The sequence below is a fragment of the Columba livia genome, chromosome 2, assembly GCF_036013475.1.
Source record: "Columba livia isolate bColLiv1 breed racing homer chromosome 2, bColLiv1.pat.W.v2, whole genome shotgun sequence".
Classification (NCBI taxonomy): domain Eukaryota; kingdom Metazoa; phylum Chordata; class Aves; order Columbiformes; family Columbidae; genus Columba; species Columba livia.
Window position 1 is genome coordinate 49,402,097 of NC_088603.1, and position 14,912 is coordinate 49,417,008.

At 34.3% G+C, this 14,912-nt stretch overlaps 1 protein-coding gene across 10 annotated transcripts in view; it reads left to right on the plus strand.

The window, feature by feature from the left end:
* Nucleotides 1–14,912, plus strand: part of BBS9 (Bardet-Biedl syndrome 9) — a 307,045-nt gene that overhangs the window by 58,070 nt on the left and 234,063 nt on the right. For 6 of the 10 annotated variants that reach the window (XM_065055148.1, XM_065055150.1, XM_065055147.1 and 3 more), the window contains 5 exons: nt 3,221–3,297; nt 5,554–5,607; nt 8,650–8,752; nt 8,969–9,073; nt 11,155–11,169. In XM_065055148.1, the coding sequence (XP_064911220.1) occupies nt 3,221–3,297; nt 5,554–5,607; nt 8,650–8,752; nt 8,969–9,073; nt 11,155–11,169 (354 nt within the window). The remainder of the gene's footprint in view (nt 1–3,220; nt 3,298–5,553; nt 5,608–8,649; nt 8,753–8,968; nt 9,074–11,154; nt 11,170–14,912) is intronic. The other 4 variants (XM_065055151.1, XM_065055157.1, XM_065055153.1 and 1 more) reach the window with 1 other exon arrangement.

Consider the following 14,912-nt stretch of genomic DNA (forward strand, 5'->3'; position numbering starts at 1 on the left):
TTCTCCAAGCTAAAGAGACCCAGCTCCCTCAGCCTTTCCTCATTCCTTTCACACCAGGGTGCAGATAATTCTCACTAGTGCACGGGTTCAGAGAAAAAACTGACAGTCCACATACTACCCAAAGGCAAGATAACTTAAGGAATTTCACAGCAACAGTCTGCTAAACTTTGGCTTCAGAGAGAGCAAAACTATTGCCAAATTCTGTTTTATTATTACGAATGGCTTAAGTTATGCAATTAACAAAGAATGACTTTTGTTAAAGCAACTTTTCTGTTGCTTTAATTTCTTTCAAAAGCAATTGTATTTGCAGAACATAGTGAGAGATATCAAAGCCCAAATAACTAATCATGATAAATTCTGGAATTTACATACATTGCTAATAACTTGGATCGATTTTGTTCAAGTAAGCGAACGTCATTTCTACAGAGATCCTTCAGAGTTTGTGTTTTCGTAACTCAGTTTTTAAACAGTGTATCTGACTTGCATAGGGAATTGGAAGCATGTGATTTTACTGGAAACTACGGAAAAATCTTAGACAAATAGAAAGAACCAATTAAAATCTTTTCCTGATGATAGTTAGCAAATTCTTAAAATGCATTAAAGAAATAGTCATGGCTTTTTGTGTGAAAAACAGAGCAAAAGAGCTCACAGTTGAAATCCCTAGAAAAGAAGAAATTATTTATGTGTAGCTGTGAGCTTGATCCTACAACTCAAAAATTTCTAATTTTTGTTTTGTAATTGCATATAACTTTGTACATTATTATGACAGACTGATAAAAGGTGGTGTTTTATTTGTTTTGGTTTTTTAATTTATTTATTTTTTAATTTTACAAATCTAATGATTGACTATTTAAGCATATAGATGTGGTTAAATTCCATTGAATTTTTTTTTTTTTTTTTTTTTTTTTACCCTCCAGCCTTTTTTAATAAGTATTTTACAATTTTGTCTGGCTATTGTAACCAAAGGAAAGAAAAGCATGATGAAAGGAATAAATCCATTTGAAATGAAGCATCTTCTCAGTTTTAGCATAGATGTGGAAGATCTAAAGAGAGAGAAAGGAAACATAGCTGTCCTTTATAACTTTTCTAATAACTGTCATGGTATGACTTGTCAAGTATACTATGAATATTATTGATCTTTTCCCTATTCTCTCTTCCTCTTAATTTTTTTTTCTTCCTCAATCTTCCTAATCTGAAGTGTTACAGTAGTGTTTTCAGATGAGTTTTTATGAATGCTCTTTACGTTGTCGAGAGATGCTCTAATGATGTTGTGTTTGGCTTTATCTGGATGTAAAATTTTTGAGAAAACCTTTTTTACAGCAGAACATTTTACTTATGAAGAATGCCTTTCAGTTTTGGATCTTTTGGCTTTGTTTCATTTTGGCCTTTTTGTTAGAACTTTAGCTACATCTTAAAATACCTGCTAATCATGTCTAGTTGAATACAAAGCACTTTTGAACATTGGTCACCATTTAGTCCTAAGCATGACCTTTAATATGTGCCATCGACTTTTCTGTCTTTTGATTTCACATTTGTGCAGTAAGAGCTTGTGTTGTTTTGAAAATATCTACCCTTATATGGAAATAATTTTTCTTTGTTTCATTTTGACTTCCAAACATGGAAGGTATTTAGAATTAGGTCATCATACAAAAAAAACCACCTTAGAGTAGTTATTTCCATTTGTATTTCTGTCCATTAAACTGTTGAACTTAAGCTGTTTTATACATTTTGAAGAATATGGATTTACATTATGAACTGATGAAATATTTTAAAATCATAACTGTTATACCAACTTAAATCTACTGTTAGTTGCATCAGTCGGGATGACATAAGTGGTTAAACATAGGTGTTTTGGCTCAGTTTAGTAGTAACAAAAAGCCAATGCTTGTATGTAAACTTTGGTTGTGATCTCTGTTGTATTTCTAACAGAAAAATGACTGTATGACAGAACTTGCATCATAGTTTGCTTGAAGAAGGAACCTGAAGAGAGTTGGTTAAGAAGGGATAGAAAAAGATCTTTTCTTAGCTCTGGCAGTGGAATGGGTTGTGCTGAAATGTGTGTGGTTGTCAGAACCAGTTGTGTGCGATTGTGGCAGTTATGAAACAGGCATAGGCTTCTTTGGTAGGTGGTATTGGAGGAATGTGTTTTGTTTTCCCTTTTTCTTGTAGTAAAGGGAGGTATATTTCTCTCAGCAAAAGAAAATGGATTTTCTGTCTTCTGTATTTTCTTCTTACAAAGAGATAATGTGCTGCCTACTAGTTCTGGGTCATTTTGAGGACCCTATGTGTAATAAAATTCTTGCAGCTTTCTGAACCTGCTCATGCTCTCAGTTATTCAGCTAATATGTTAATTTCCCCTTTACATTAAGTCTTTTTCTGTTTGTTACTTTAGGAACTATGCGTTTCCTGTTTGGGTTTTTCTTTGTTTTCTGACGAGTTTAGTAGTAAGAAATAAAAGTGCCTTTCAGATAATTGCAAATTCCATAGAGCTGGACTTCTGCACTCTTAAGAGGAGATTATGTAATTTCTCATGGTCTTTAAGTGCCTAGTTTTAATCCTTACAACCTTTGTACGTTTGTGAATCTGTACAAGGTTTTATATCATGGGTATATATGAGTTCGTAGCATTCTTTCCCTTGTATGTTGACAGTCCTGGAAAACGTCAGGTAATATATTGTAACCAAGTGCCGTATAATGTTCTGTACATAAAACTTTTGTATACCTTCTTACGCACAGGAATTTTTAAGATTTATTTTAATTTTACACTATTAGTCACTGAATATTTCTGTGTCTGTTGTATTCATTATCAAATTATTTACGTGAAAGATCCATGAGATGTGCAGTGTGTATTTTGGAGACGGTTATTTCTTATAGGTGTCTTAGTATACACATGTGAAGACAGAAGTTTAAAAATTCCATACAATCTATGAAGATCATGGATAGTAGGTGTGAAATCTTATTGTAGAAGGCACCCAAGTCCTTTTCCATACATGAATCAGATATCCAGAATGAGGTCCAGTTTTAGGTTGGCTGTAGAAATCTTATAAAATTGGGAAGTTTCTTTGGTCAAAAATCATATACATTGTTATTTTTTCCTGTACACTAGTAGGTGTAATGATGTAAGTTTGAAACTTGATGTTGTTGATATTGTGTTATTTTTAGAAACATAGCCTCATGTTTGTTAAAGAAGAGCTGATTTACTTTTTTTTTTTTTTTTTTAGATATTTTGCCCAAATCTGAAAAACACAGAAAGTTAATTGTTACAGCAGAAGTTTCACCTGATTTGGATGCAGAATCTGTATGTACCTGTATAAAAAGGAAATCACTCTGAAAACATTGATTTCATACATGAGTAAATAATAGTTAATCATGGATAGTGATTGTTGCCCATTTATATTTGTGGGACTGAGCTTCTGCATAGCCCCCAGTTATCCATCAATTAGAATGCACTTCTGTTAATGACTTTAGTTAGAATTATTAAAATTATTTAATATCGTCTGTCTGGGGACCTTTAGATTCTTGGCTAAGCAAACTTATGTGAAAGAGAACTTAGAATCATTTGTAATGGTGAGCAGTTAATAATATGAGGGAAACAGTAGAAGTGTCACCCTGTGGATAGTTTAAAGATAGAATATACAAACCATGCATTATAAGAAATAATCTTTCTTTGGCAAGGCATCATTGCAACCTATTTAGTTTATTCATCTTGTATGCCTATGTACTTTATAAAAATCAATTCAAATTAAAACGCAAGAGAGCTAATAGTGTCTCAAAACTTTTCACTTTAACACTTCAGAAAATACTCATTGCACTAAAACATCTGTAATTAGTCATTTCTGCAAAACTGATTTTGAGGGCTACTTACTGTTTAAAAAATATACAAGGAGCTGCTTTTTAATATTTTTAGATATATATTTGATATATTTATTTAAACTCTGTTGTTATTACTACTGCTATTACTATTATTCTTTAAAAAAGAGACCTCTTCATAATGCGTGCTAATGTCCTAGCGTTTGTCTGTGGAAAAAAGGACAGTGTTGCATGGTCTTAGCTAGCTGCAGTAATCTGTTCACCACACTTAGAACTGCTAGATCCATAGGATGCTCTAATGCTGCTTTGCTCATTTGCTCAACCTTCCAGGTGCAAATGGGCTGTTTCATGTAAGTAACTCAGTATCAGCTGAACCATGGCCTTGAATCTTTATTTTCCAAGGCTGTCCATATATGTCAGTTACCTGTGTGGTAGGCTCTGCTGGAGATTCCTTCAGTAGCCATCTAGATAGCAAAAATATTACAGTTTATGCGGACGGATTAACTCAGCAAACGTAGGAACAATTTTAGGGCTTCTGCAGTGACCTTGGAAACTACAGGCTTGCAGGTACTACTTCGGCATTTGTGAAAAGATTTAAATTGCTATGTGTGTGGTAAAAGCAAAGAAGATATAAGTATGTTAAAATGGATTAGATAAGCAACTTGGAGAACCATTCTGGTTATTTGACACCGCCTCTTGTGTCTGGCCTCTGATCCAGGAAGTCCAGCTGATTTCTGAAAGCTGAATAAGGTGAGGATCAATCTCTTTGCACCCCTGCTATGGCTTCAGGGTCAACTGCTGGTCACCAGAGACAGTGGGCATGGCAAGCCAGTATGAAAGTAGCTACACTTTTTTAACCGGAAAAGATATACAGTGTACAAAGGGAAGGCCTATTTCTAGAACCAGAGAGCCTACCAGCTTTCTGACTTCTTGGGAACTTTGCAGATGTGGACCTTATACTGGCACGTTGGGATGAAAAGGAGGGTGGGTGGAGGACATCAGATTATTCTTAATTTACTCTTTTATTATGAGAAGGTGTAAGTTCAAGTCAGTAATTTGCTATTATAGCAGAAGTGAAGTGTTTCCTTAAAATAATATAGTTTAAACAAACAGGAACTTTTTTTTTTTTTAAACTGTAGGGACTGACCTATTACAAAATGAAATACAAGCACAAAATAAGATATTGAAATAGACTGCAAGGTCAGGATTGATTTAGAATTAGGTGGAATTGCCTGTTGAAAAAGAAATTAGCAGAAGTGGCAAGATATCTGCTATAATTTTCTTTTGAAGCTCAAAATATATTTCTGATTATAAGATAGTGTGTAGTGATTTTATAGTACAAACTATGGTATGTATACAATATATTAGCAGATTGGAAGTCACCTTTCCCTGCTGAATAACAGAAGGTATTTCCATAATTTAAATAAATATACAGTGGAAAGTAGTGTGCCAAACAAAGCATTTTCAAATTTTCATATATACATCAAAGTGTATTAGTTTCTTATGTACCCAACATTCATGACCTTTTGCTATCCTTTTTACAGGGAATTTCAAGCAGAGGCTTTACATTTTCAGAAGGAACTCAGAAATGTATTTTGTTTATTTTAATCTGTCATAGGAATGATAAGTCCTTTACTGTTAATTCCCTGTTTACCAAGTTGATGGTAGGAAAGTACTGTTGCATTAATTGTGTCCACTCATTCATCATATTGAATTTACTCTGTTTTCATCTTTTTCTTCACAGCAAGCCATTGACAGTGAGGTAAAAGCAGAGGCAGTACCATCAGTGACAGTAAAGGTACTGTGCCTAACTCAAACAGTAGCATTCAAAATTAGTGGTGGCAAATTTAAATAGACCTGTCACTTTCTGTATATTTCACTTTGATCATGAAAATGAGTAATGTTTGAAATGCAATATATATGTAATTTTTTTTCTCCTTAATATAACAAGGTGTCATTCTAGCAAGCCTTCTACCAAAGTCAGAAAGTGATTAGAGTTTGATAGGCTTATCAAGAAGCAGACACAAAAACATGATTAGGATGGAAGTTGTTTTCAAAGTTATAAGAATAATTTTTCCAATGCATTTCAAAGGGAATAAATATCTGGTTACTCAAAATGTGAAGTTTATTATCTTTAGCTGCCTTTTTAGTTGTCAATAAATAGACTTTCTTTTGTAAAAAGACTTTCACCACTTTTGCTAGTGAAAAAAAAAAAATGCTAGAAAAATCTAACTTGAAAATTGACATCATTGCAGTCCTCCATAAGAGCTGCTGCCTTTAAGTGATTCTAAAGAAAATGTGTGTGGGCACATGCATATGTGTGGGCACATGCATATATGTGCGCACATGCATATGTGTGCAAGTGGAGTTTCTCCTTAGTATTGCCTAAAAAGGATAATGATTTTCATTTCTGAGTTTGAGAGTATCTTTTAGGAATATCAGTGGAACCTTATTTTTGAGAACCCTCCATCCTGAGAGAAAAGTTCAGCGGGTAACCGGACTATTTGTTGAACTGGATTCCATTACACTACTGTGGTTTAGTTGTACTCAGTCCAACAAATTTATCTGCATTTTTAAATGCTAAAATGATGCAGGGTAAAATCTTAATCCTAATAAAGTCTGTGACAGTTTTGCTCAATGCAGTTCAGATGAACGACATTGGACTTTGAATCAGGCTGCTTGTGAAAATTAGGGTACCTTAAAATACGTAATGTAAATTTAAGTTACCTCCAGAGAAAGTTATGAATTGATCAGCTTTTAGTTTACATTGGAGCCAATATATTGTATAAGTGAGTTATTACAGAGGAAAGTATTGTGTTCGTAGTTGCCAAATTCAAGTTTTGGAGAATGTTTATGATTTCAATGTTAGGAACTTGGGTAACTCCCATTGTTCTCTCTCATCTGCTCATTGCTATTGTAAGACCAACGGCAAACACTTTAAAATGAGTATGGAGGTGTTTATAGAGTTGGTAATCTTTTCTGCTTTCTTTTTTATAGATCTTGTACCTTCTAATGAAACAAAAATAGTAAATGTAGGTGTTATCATGCATTCGGTTCTTTCCAGAATATTTTTTCCTGTGAGAAGTTCAATTAACTGATCTTCATATGTCTCCCTTCTAATTAATTGCAGTTGATGGAAACATCCTTTTGATTAATGGATTAAACTCTTTAATATTTACAAAGTTATAAGCATTGGTTCCTGTGAAACTAAGAAATACTTGTACGTGGTGGTTGCACATTATGGCTCCTGTCAGAGTAATTTGAACTTAACCACTGAATTTGGACAAGTTGAGAACAAATGGGATAAATGTTAAAATTAAATATTTTCTTGAGTTGTACAACTGCAACCAGTGTGTAAATGCCTACCTTACATGTCTTCTACAAAGTAGGTAATGTTACCAGTGAATATTATTTGGCATTGTAATGGTGATCATTGTACCAAAAAAAATTGCAGGCAGTGCATTGTGTTCTGAAAAAAACTTCCATAATTCGTGACACTTACTTTTCTATTAAAAACTTAATTTTTAAATTTAATTATGCACCAGTGACAGGCCTGTCTGAAGAGTTTTAATAAAATCAGGTACTTTTGACAAAAGGTTCTGGGTAAGAGAATTATTCACTTCAGGCTCCTGTGTGCACCACAAAGCCAAACATAACTGAGAAATGCACTGAAGTAGCATTTGCCTGTAGCTTTAACTGTCACTGTCTTAATTATAAATGTTGAAGTGTGCAGTCTCATATCTGCATGTTTTTAGTTCATTTAACTGGCATAGCATCTGTAAGGCTATTGTTTCCATGTTCATTGTTCATCTTACTGAGATTCTGGCTTCAGAAAATGGGGCAGTTTACCTGATGTATGTGCATCTACTTGAGTTAGACACGATCTTTCCTTGGTAGCATTAAGAGCGATGGATGGTCTGAGGACTTGTTTACAGCCTAAATGTATGGTTAAGCCAAAAAAAATGTTGATGTTAATTCTCATAAAGCAGTCAAACTTCCTAACACTTGAGTAATTTTATAATTAATAATATTTTCTGAAACTGATTTAACCTGGCTGTGAGCTCCTTGGTAAACCAGCAATATAAGCCAGATGATAATAGATAGCAGATATGCTCTATGTGTATGCAGACCACATTCAGATTTCGATCACGACTATACTTTCATTTAAGATCTGAGCTAAGGACATTCTTTTGATATCCATTGCTTTTTGCAGAGAAACAAGTGCCTACAATAGAAGCAACCAGAGTCACTCCAGGTTTATGGTTAGGTCAGCTCTCATAACCTAATGTTGCAGTTGTGCTGGGTAATCCTGTATGTTGAATTTTAGAATTTGTTTGCAGTGAACAATCAAATAGAACTTGACTCTGAAGTTATTCAGAAGACTGTGAGTTTGTGAGTTTGTCTTTGCAGTTAAAGGATGTAATTTCTTTGGTTAGCTTTTTTTTTTAATTGTTATTATTATTCTTTTTACTTTAGTCACCTGAAAGAGGTAACGTGTTATTTACATTAGAACAAATGCATGTGACACTTGGAAAATAGTAAAATTTTAATTAACACTTCAACATTAGCTTGTTTTAGGTTAAAATGACAAAGAACATGAGAAACCCCTTCAGTTTTTTGTAGCCTTTCAAGTTATTGTGTTTTATTATTGGCTGTAAGTAAATAAGAATTTTAAAAGGAAAATACTGGTTTTAAAGTTGAAATTTAAAATTCTTAAACATTGTTGCTGAATTGCTCTTTACAAGTTTTTAATATCTTTTTGCTGGTTATGTTTCTTTGCTGTTATACAGTGATCAATTTCTTGCTTCCTTTAAATACTCCTCTATGTCACTTGTTTTAGGTAACAATACAGAGCAGAGTGACTGCACAGAAACCAAACCTGGTAGTATGTGTACAAGCTCCATTAGCAGTGACCTGTGATCAGTTCTTCTTGGATGATTTAGGTAAATTATTATATATAAATTATTATAACGGTAGTTACATCTGTGTCATGTTACTTTTTTTCTGAGAATGTTTGAAAGCATGTCCAGTGATTTGATAAATGTGAACTGATGGAAACAACTATCATAGTTTAGTAGAATGTTTCCCAAAACGCTAGAAAACATGCTGCTTTCATTTGGATGCTCCTATTACTTGATTTAATTTTGTATTGTTTTTAGAACCAGATGCATCTGAAACTGTGGTCCTGTCTGTCTTTTTGAAGGGGAATTGTGCTCCATCAGAACTTGAAGGAAATTGTGTGGTTTCATATAATACACCAACAGGTAAGCCACTGGAGATTTCAACTTGTTTTGCCTTTTTTGAGGTCTTTTTCTTTACATATTTCTTATAATATTTCCTTTGATATACATCACAGGCAGCATTAATTAAAGAAATAATGTCCATCAGAGTCTAGTCTTCAGTTTTAGTTAATATATAGCATCATTAAGTTACCTAATTGGTTTTGAAGAGGTAAAATCATGTTCTCATGGCAGGGGAAGCAGCTGTACAAGCTTTCCCACCCTGTCCTATCAATTCACTTCTGTGCTGCCTTTTAAGGGACCAGCTCCTCAAGTGAGAAGTTAATTACATCTTTATGACTATTCAGCCTTCTGGGCTGCCAACAAATGTGACAATAACTGCCTTGCTACAGAGGAGGAGATCTGAATAAGCATTGGGTGTGATTATTCCTCACTTCCCTTTTAACAAGTGAACATACTCATTTTAAACAAATGAAGTAATCCGAAGTAATAGAAACTAAGTCATTCTGGTTTATTATGCCCTAACAACCCTAGTGATAGAATATGTAAATTTACCCTGCTATCCATAACCGATGACTGATTAGCTCAGTTTTCTGCACACAGCCCTGTGAATTTGTCAGGCTACTAAGAAACTGTGTTTAGGCAAGGCTTCCATGTTAAGTTAAATGCAGCATAAAGCAGTTTAAACTGTCTGTTCTTCTCACTGCTTGGCTTTGCTTCTGCACCTCCTCCCCTGTTGTGCTCACACAATCAACAGTTATTTCTCAGCCAGATTTGCTGATTTGTTTCACTGTGCAAACACAGGCCTGTGCCAACACAAATGGAAGGGTGACATGGAGTGGACTGGCATCAAAGACATGCATGTGGAGTTAGGGCTTCTGTGAAGGGTGGTGGTCTTGAGTACCTTATCCTGTGTAGACACTTTTATTTAAGCTTTTACTTCACATCACTTCTCACTTGAACCATTGTGTTTATGTTGATAGTCTGTGTGATGATAGAAATGTTTATTTCTAGCCAAAACTTAAACTCGTGTTTTTAAAGAAATCTCACCCTCTTTAGACGAGTCTTGCAGGTATGTGCAGAGGATGAGGGAGAGAAGGATGCTCCTCCCTTTTTCTTGAGAGCCCACACAAACAGCCTACACAACTTCGGTCCCTTTGTGCGATGACCCTGCTTGTTCCTTGTGAATGAGATGCAGTACTTTCATAACTGTCCAGCTTAGTGATGTGGCTTTAGACACGTTTTGTGGTACATATAGGCAGTATATTTTTGAGTATCTTGGATCCTCTGATTTTGAAAGCTTGCTTTTTATTTTGCTTCTGTGATTTTGCTTTGCAAGACCAGAGTATCAAATTTAAAGGGTATTTCTCACCAGCAAATTAATGTATTATTTCTTTCAGGTGATGCTAGTTACACTTACAGTTATATTTTAGATATTAGGTTGGATTTTGCAAGCCTTTTGGTTAGGGAAGTAAAGAAATATGGTATCTTAACTATGATTGATTGTTTATATGCAATTAAAAAAAATCTCCAGAAGACATGAGGTCTAACAGAGTTCGGGAACTGTAGAAGAAATTTTAGAAACTTACCTTTAACAGTAGAAGTTGGAAAACTTCTAAATAAAGAAGCATAATTAAGGCCTTGTTAAATTTTTTGATATTCATTTAAATTATTAAGCTGGGATAATTCTGTTCAATTACATACAAATAGCAGTGTTACTTGTACAAGGCAATAAAATTCTTCAGTGTAATATACTAGTAAACAAAAATCAAGTGCCTTTGTAACTTTGATTTGTCTGAATAGGGACTTTTTCCTCTTTTGTTTTTTAAGATACCCAGATTTGTGGCCAAATCAGTCTTCAGTGTATCTCTGTGGGATTCATACAGCTGAAGGTTAATGAGTCACTCAGTTGGATGGGATTGCACTATTGATGAATGTGGTCTCATGTCTGGGCTTTGGCTAGTATTACGTCTTTATGCATTGTCTACTTAGCAAATGTGGCTTAAGTTCTTTAAAACCTGTTACTACATTTCCCTTTTATCTTGACTAGCATCTTATGTATTCTTTTTTTTTTTTTTTTTATCCCATTGCTGGTTATATTGCAGAGTTCAATCCTGAAGGTGAGTAAATGGAAAGTGCAAAGATAGAATGGTTTCAGAGTGACAGCATATGCTGAATAAAGCAGATTTGGAAGGGAGCTGTGATTTTACTTATTATTTCTTTAAATTATTATTATCATCCTTGATTTGATGCTATGAAGAGGTGGATATCTGAGAAAATTGAAAGTAAATGAGGCTTAGACATAAAAAGACAATTGCTCATGGGGAAAAATAGAAAGTAGTAAAGATATCTTGGTGATCACACAGAATCACAGAGTCACACAACATTAGGGATTGGAAGGGACCTCAAAAGATCGTCCAGTCCAACCCCCTTGCTGGAGCAGGAACACCTAGATGAGGTTACACAGGAAGGCGTCCAGGCGGGTTTTGAATGTCTCCGGAGGAGGAGACTCCACAACTCCCGTGGGCAGCCTGTTCCAGTGCTCTGGCACCCTCACTGAGAAGAAGTTTCTTCTCAAATTTAAGTGGAACCTCTTGTGTTCCAGTTTGAACCCATTACTCCTTGTCTTACCATTGGTTGTCACCGAGAAGAGCCTGGCTCCATCCTCCTGACACTCACCCTTTTTATATTTGTAAACATTAATAAGGTCACCCTACAGTCTCCTCCAAACTAAAGGGACCCAGCTCCCTCAGCCTGATATATATTGCACTTTCTCATATGTAACAGAAATTTTGCACGGTAATAAGTGCCTTGTCCATTGAGATTGGAAATGGAAAATACAATTATATGTTCTTTACCATATTTTTAGTTTTTTTTTTCGAGTTTCAGCAAGTATTTAGGCAGCTAAATTATAGTGGTTTTTGGTGCAACTGAAACAGCTATTAAGGATTTGTAGCTAATGCCATACTGTTTGGACTGAGTAGCTCTGGGAATTAAGTCACTTAACATCTTTTTATTCCAATTCTTTTTGGAAACATCTTATTCAAGGCTAAAAGGCCGCTTTCTAACTGAGAATACCAGCAGTACAAAATCTAGCTGTGATTGTGGTAGATCTTTGCAAAAGGTACAATTGAAAAACAAAACAAAACTGGAAAGTTAGGTTGTGTATAGGAAGACTAAAAAGAGAGAAGGGTAATTTTACAATGTAGTTGTGTACATGTGTTGAAAAAATACAGTCCTTGTAGGAGATATTTCACTAACTTAAAAAATATATATTGAACACAAATTCCCTCACATTTTGCTTGTCATAGATTTAGAGAGAACTGAAAGGGTGTTTTCAGTTTTGCCGTTTTCCTAAACAAATGTATACATAGAGATGTATACATATTTGAGTCTTGCTTTTCAATACATATGCTCTTACGAGCATATTAATTGAAGTAATAGAGTAGATTGCTGTGTTGACGATTCTCCCCCTTTCTGGTTTCTGGATATTTCAGGGGACCTTAAGGTGCCATACAGGAACCAGATGCTTGAACCATCTCAACAGAATACTATTCTTGGCAAGAATGGCTATCACCATGTGGCAGATTTCTGCTATACAAAGTGATTTTTAAAATTATTAAAAAATAGAGTAAATATATCAGTAAGCTATATAAAATAAGTGTCTTTAATTTGAAAGGGTAACATTCTAAAATTGAAGATTTGGAGTTTGTTTTAAGAAATTTCTACTCAAGATGAAAACTTGATGTTGAAGAGAGTATTGTGGAGCACAGTAAACAGATAGAATTATCTGGGACAAAATTTACTTGGGTTACTGTGAGTTGCACTGGATTAGGTAAGTTTAGGGACATCAATACCAGAAAAAGTTTAAATTATCTGAATATTTAATATCCTAAATCAGAGATGTGAGCTTTAATGTTTTTAATTATATACATGTATATATATATGTATGTATATAATTAAGATGGATGAATTAACAATTTGGAAGTAAAATCTTCAGTGCATGTAACTGTTTTATTACTTTTATCAGATAAGTGCATAGTATGCCTTTAAATAGTAGTAACTTACACGATAATGTTACAAAATTTCTGTTATGTCTCAATTAGAAGAGGATCTGAAATGTTATGACATTTTTTCTTTATTACACTGCTAAAATTGTGTATGGTGCAATGTATCACAAGTCTAGATGGAGATGTATTGCTAGGTGTAACACCAAAGCACTGAGGAAGTTCTGGCTTCCACACTTTGCTACTGCTTTGTGTTTCTTTAGTACCATTTAAAATTCTGAAATATTCTGAAAACATTTCCCAGCAAGAGTTTTTCACTGTAGTGATAGATTTCATTGGAGCTTTTTGGTTTGCTTCTAATATATAGTCGTTTTTGACTTATGAGCTATAAATCTCCCCTGCCCTCTCCCAAAGTCAGATAGTATTTGATTTAGTTTTTATTTGAACTTTGAAAAATTATGTTTATAATGAGGCAGACTGAGAACAGACTATCTAGGAAAAGCTGGTTTGAAACAAGAAGAAAAACATCTTGGTTTAAATAAGAATATTTCAAAATAATTTTGGCTAGTTTTTTCACTAATTTTTTCCTGTTGACAAGTCTTCATGTTTAAGTGCAATAATAAGATGTTTGTGTTTTGTTGTCATCAAGAAAATATTTTAATTTTCCCATCAGATGATGAAGATACGGTTGAGTGAATCATTCTGAAAGGTCGTAGGTTTATTGTCAAGTATTTTTTCAGGAATTTTCCTTGGAACCCAGAGATATCCTAGTTTTTAGGACCTGTCCTCAAAATGGGCTTTCTGTTTGTTTTACAGTGATTTGCTTTTTTTTTACAAGCTGCTGCAGAGTAGTTACTTGAAGGCATTATCTGCCAGCCAAAAGAGCTATTGAATTGACAATGAGAGGGATGGATCTGAGCCTTCTAGTAACATTTTTCCCCTGATATGAGTATTAGAAATAATTTTTCATTTGAAGGGATCCGCCAAGCAACAAAGTTGTGAGCAAAAAAGGTTGCTTGGATCACTGTTGAATGGTTGAGGTCTGTTTTTGTACTAACCTGCTAAGCTTACATGACTGATAACATTTCATGACTTTTCTGTCTCCATATAATCCATGACAGTAACTTACTCTATTCTCTCTAAAAATGTACTTTGTTAAATTCTGCTGAGGTGGGTGTTGGGGTTAGTGTTTGAGTTTCATGGATTATTTGGGAGAGAATGAGTGATTGCTGCTATGATATTAATACTGTTCTCAATGAGATGAGTATTGGTGCCTGTAGTGATGTCTGTATTCAAACAAAACAAGGTTTCCCTGTTAGTTGCTTCATCAGAAAATCCTCCTCAAAAAACCCATAATCTGGCTGCCCAACTGTGCAAGAACTCTGTATTTCATAGCAACTAGCCATTTTACCTTTCACATAAAACATACTGGGCAATTTCTGACATGCCAGCAATTTTAAACTATGTTTCTATTTGAGCAAATATTGTATGCATTCTACTGAACATATTTCCTAAATCTTAGTGTTAAAACTTCCTCTTTCCTCTTGCACCATTCTGATAAAATTGCATATTATATTAGATCCCAATACCAAAGATAGTATGCAGCTTGTTCTACAGTTCCGTTTTATTATGATGCAGTGAGCTGAAAGATAGAATTTCACATACCTTTGGGTAGCAATCTGTGTTAGATACATTTCTTTTTCTAAGCCAAAGCCTCTGACTGATTATATTAAGGTTGCATAGATGTTATTTAAGGGTATAAAAAAAGAGTAAAAGTGTTCTTCTTAAAAAGGATGTAGTTTGCGATATTCCTGATGAAAATGTACATGCTTCAATTTTGTTTAAAAGTATCAGGA